Consider the following 3,906-nt stretch of genomic DNA (forward strand, 5'->3'; position numbering starts at 1 on the left):
TAATCGCTCACCCTACTCTGCATATTTAATTTCCCTACTGCTTGAGTGGTACGGTATAATCCCCCATCTTACACTATATTGTTTCAATGAGGGTGGTGTGGTACAATCACCTTCCTTATTAATTATGTAAATCTCGATCCTGAAGTTTCGAATACTTATCATTTTGGCTTGAAGATCAAAATGAAACATTTGTAAGAAGCATAAGTTCTAACACTACATTCCTCTAAAATAATATTATTGCAAGTTCTTACACATCTCATTTTTCTTTCAGAAAAAGAAAATGACGAACTTGACAAAACTTGATTTTGTTGCCTTGGATATTACTGGGAAGAACTACCTTACCTGGGTAGTGGATACCAAGATCCATCTGGAGGTAGGAAATCTTGGAGAAGCCATCAAGGAGGAAAACAGTGCATCATCTCAATATCGGGCGAAGGCCATGATCTTTATCCATCGCCACCTTGTTGAAGGATTGAAAAGCGCGTACCTGATGGTTGAAGATCCGTTAGCCCTCTGGAAGATACAATCACCAAAAAACAGTGATTCTTCCAATGGCTCATTATGAATGGACACACCTGAGGATCCAGGATCTTAAGTCTGTTGCTGAGTACAACTCTGCAATGTTCAGAATTAGCTCCCAGATGAAGCTTTGTGGGGAAACCATCACTGAGGAAGATATGCTGGAAAAAACTTTCAGCACCTTTCATGCCTCCAACGTGCTTTTGCAGCAACAATATAGAGAGTGAGGCTTTACTGAGTACAACCAGCTGATATTGATGCTCCTTATAACTAAACAAAACAATGAGCTCCTGATGAAAAATCATCAGTCCTGACCTATTGGATCGGCGCCAATCCCAGAAGTGAATGTTGCTTCCTTTGAAGTGAACACCATATCCTTTCGTGGCAATAATTACAAACGATGACGTGGCCACAAGCGAGGCTGGTGGAATGGGAAAGGCAATAATCATGGTGTCCAGTTTTACAACCAGTGTCCTAGGTATAATTCAGGCCCAAGCTTTAAAATGTAAATCGCCACAAAGGTAAAGCTTATATGAATAACACTCCTAGAAATCCTGAATGAGCATGTCATAGGTGTGGTGGTAATGGGCACTGGGCACGTACCTGTCGTACCCCAAAACATCTAGTGAACCTGTATCAAGCCTCCATCAAGGAGAAGGGAGTTGAAACCAATTTCCTCGACCAGGCTAAACCAATGGATATACCTAATACAATGTTTGATTTATCGGTCAGATTAAATCATTTCTGTTTGATGTACTAAACTTGTAGTTTAATGCTTGCATTTCAATTCAATAAAAGTGACATTTCAATTTCCTTTTATTATGAATAGATTGTTTTTAACTATGATTCCCTTATTCAAAGAGCATGGATAAAAACTATGGTTATTCTCAAAACAAGAGCAATGGCAAAGATATTTGTCTTGTAGACAGCGCAACCACACATATAATACTTCAAGATCAAAAATATTTCTCAAGCTTGATGCTTACAAAAGTAAAGGTAACAACAATATCAGGCCAATAAGATGTAATTGAAGGCTAAAAAAAAGCCCAAATCATGTTGCCAAATGGAACAATATTGTCCACGCAAAATGTTTTGTACGCTACTCGATTTACTCGAAATTTGTTGAGTTTTAAAGACATATGTTTAAATGGATACCATATTGAAACAAAAAGTGCAAAAAATGTGGAATATCTATGCATTATCTTCAATGATACCTAGAAGCGTACATTGGAGAAGTTGCGTGGTTTATTGAGTGGATTATATTATACATACATAAAGACAATTGAAGCACATACTGTCATGAACCAGAAGTTCATTGATCCAAAAATTTACATCCTTTGGCATGACTGTCTGGGTCATCCAGGATCCACCATGATGCATAGAATCATAACCAACTCTAATGGGCATCCATTATTGAGCAGACACATTGCTATGTCAAATGATAACCCTTGCAATACTTATTCTCAAGGGAAGGTAATTAGACCATCACAATTAAAGATTGATGCTGAATCCTCATCATTCTTGCGAAGAATTCAAGGGGATATTTGTGGACTTATTCAACCATCTTGTGGGCCATTTCAATATTTTATGGTTTTGGTTGATTCATCTACCCAATAGTCATATGTTTGCCTCATGTCTACTCAAAATGTAGCTTTTGCGACACTTCTTCCTCAGATAATTAAGTTGCAATCACAGTTTCCAGATTACCCTATCAAGTCAATTCAACTTGATAACGCTGGTGAATTTACATCTCAAACCTTTTGATGATTACTGCATGACACTAGGCATTGATGTTGAACATCCTATTCCTCATGTTCATACTCAAAATGGTTTAGCAGAAGCATTTATCAAGTGGCTTCAATTAATAGCTCGTACTTTACTCATGAAAACAAAATTGCCAGTTTCTATATGGGGATATGCCATCTTACATCCTGCACCATTGGTTCGATTGAGACCTATAGCCAACCACCAATACTCCTCAGTATAGCTTGTGTTTGGGCATCAGCCAAACATTTCACATTTACAAGTTTTTGGTTATGTTGTTTATGTGCATGTTGCACCGCTACAACGCACTAAAATGGGACCTCAGCGTAGACTGGGAATTTATGTGGGTTTGATTCACCATCTATCATTAGATATTTGGAACCTTTGACAAGTGATATTTTAACAGCTTATTTTGCGGATTGTCACATTGATGAGATAGTTTTCCCGTCATTAGGGGGAAAAAAGACTGTTCTAGAAGAACGCCAAGAGCTGACATAGGTTGTACCCACCTTATCTCATTTCGATCCACGAAACACTCAATGTGAAAATGAAGTGAAAATGATCGTTCATCTTCAAAGTATTGCTAATCAAATGCCAGATGCATTTGATGATGCTACGAAAGTGACAAAATCACACATACCAGCTGCAAATGCACCTATAAGAATTGATGTCCCTGTTGGACAAAATAAAGTGGTAGCGAATGATTCATTTGGTGCACGCTTGAAGCGTGGTAGACCCCAGGTTCAAAAGATTCAGACTCTCGAAAGAGAAAGATGAGGGGATAGCCGAATCCAAATAAAATCATTTAGGAAAAGAAAATGAATGACAAATCCACAATTCATGATTCTGTACTTTCTATTAAAAGAAAATGTCTTTGATGAGATACATGTCCCTAAAGAGACAGAAGTACATGAAAGCAAAGAAATCTCCATAAATTATGCATGTACTAATGAATTGTGGGATCAAAATGAAATAATCATCGATGATATGTTCGCATTTGCAGTAGCCACATATTAAGCGATGATATTAAGCCCCGCTCTGTTGATGAATGCAAACAGAAACAAGATTGGCCTAAGTGGAAAGATGCAATCTAAGCAGAATTAAATTCCTTGGAAAGGTGAAGTGTTTTTGGACCGATAATCCAAACCCCGCCTGGTGTAAGCCTCGTGGGTTACAAATAGGTATTCACAAGAAAGCAAAATGAGAAAAAATGAGATTGAAAGATATAAAGCACGACTTGTTGCACAAGGTTCTTTACAAAGACCTGGAATTGATTATGAGGAGACATACTCTCCTATAATGGACACAATTACATTCCGTTAGTTAATAAGTTTGGTGGTTTCAGAAAATCTTGACATGTGACTTATGGATGTCATCACCACGTATCTATATGGAGAATAAGATGCTGACATATATATGAAGGTCCCAGAATAACTTATGTTGCTTGAAACGACTAACAAGCCATGATGTATGCTCTCAATCAAATTAAGGAATGTGGTATAATCGTCTTAGTGAGTATTTGATCAAAGAAGAATATATTAACAATGTCATTTGCCCTTGTGTCTTCATTAAGAAATCAAATTCTAGATTTGCTATAGTGGCAGTATATGTCGATGATATGAA

At 37.4% G+C, this 3,906-nt stretch overlaps 1 protein-coding gene across 1 annotated transcript; it reads left to right on the forward strand.

Moving 5' to 3' along the window:
• The first annotated feature begins 280 nt into the window (after positions 1–280).
• Positions 281–746, forward strand: LOC137733525 (uncharacterized). The gene is made up of 2 exons (XM_068472671.1): positions 281–504; positions 629–746. Exons 1-2 carry the CDS (start codon positions 281–283, stop codon positions 744–746), a joined length of 342 nt encoding a protein of 113 aa, XP_068328772.1.
• The last annotated feature ends 3,160 nt before the right edge of the window (positions 747–3,906 follow it).

Source organism: Pyrus communis, chromosome 5 (assembly GCF_963583255.1).
Source record: "Pyrus communis chromosome 5, drPyrComm1.1, whole genome shotgun sequence".
Classification (NCBI taxonomy): Eukaryota; Viridiplantae; Streptophyta; class Magnoliopsida; order Rosales; family Rosaceae; genus Pyrus; species Pyrus communis.

What these genes read in the sequence shown, in the direction of transcription:
- LOC137733525 (XM_068472671.1), top strand. Translation starts at nt 281, where the DNA reads ATGACGAACTTGACAAAACTTGATTTTGTTGCCTTGGATATTACTGGG. An exon ending in TACCTGATGGTTGAAGATCC is followed by an intron (nt 505 to 628) that starts GTTAGCCCTCTG and finishes TGCAATGTTCAG; the next exon opens with AATTAGCTCCCAGATGAAGC.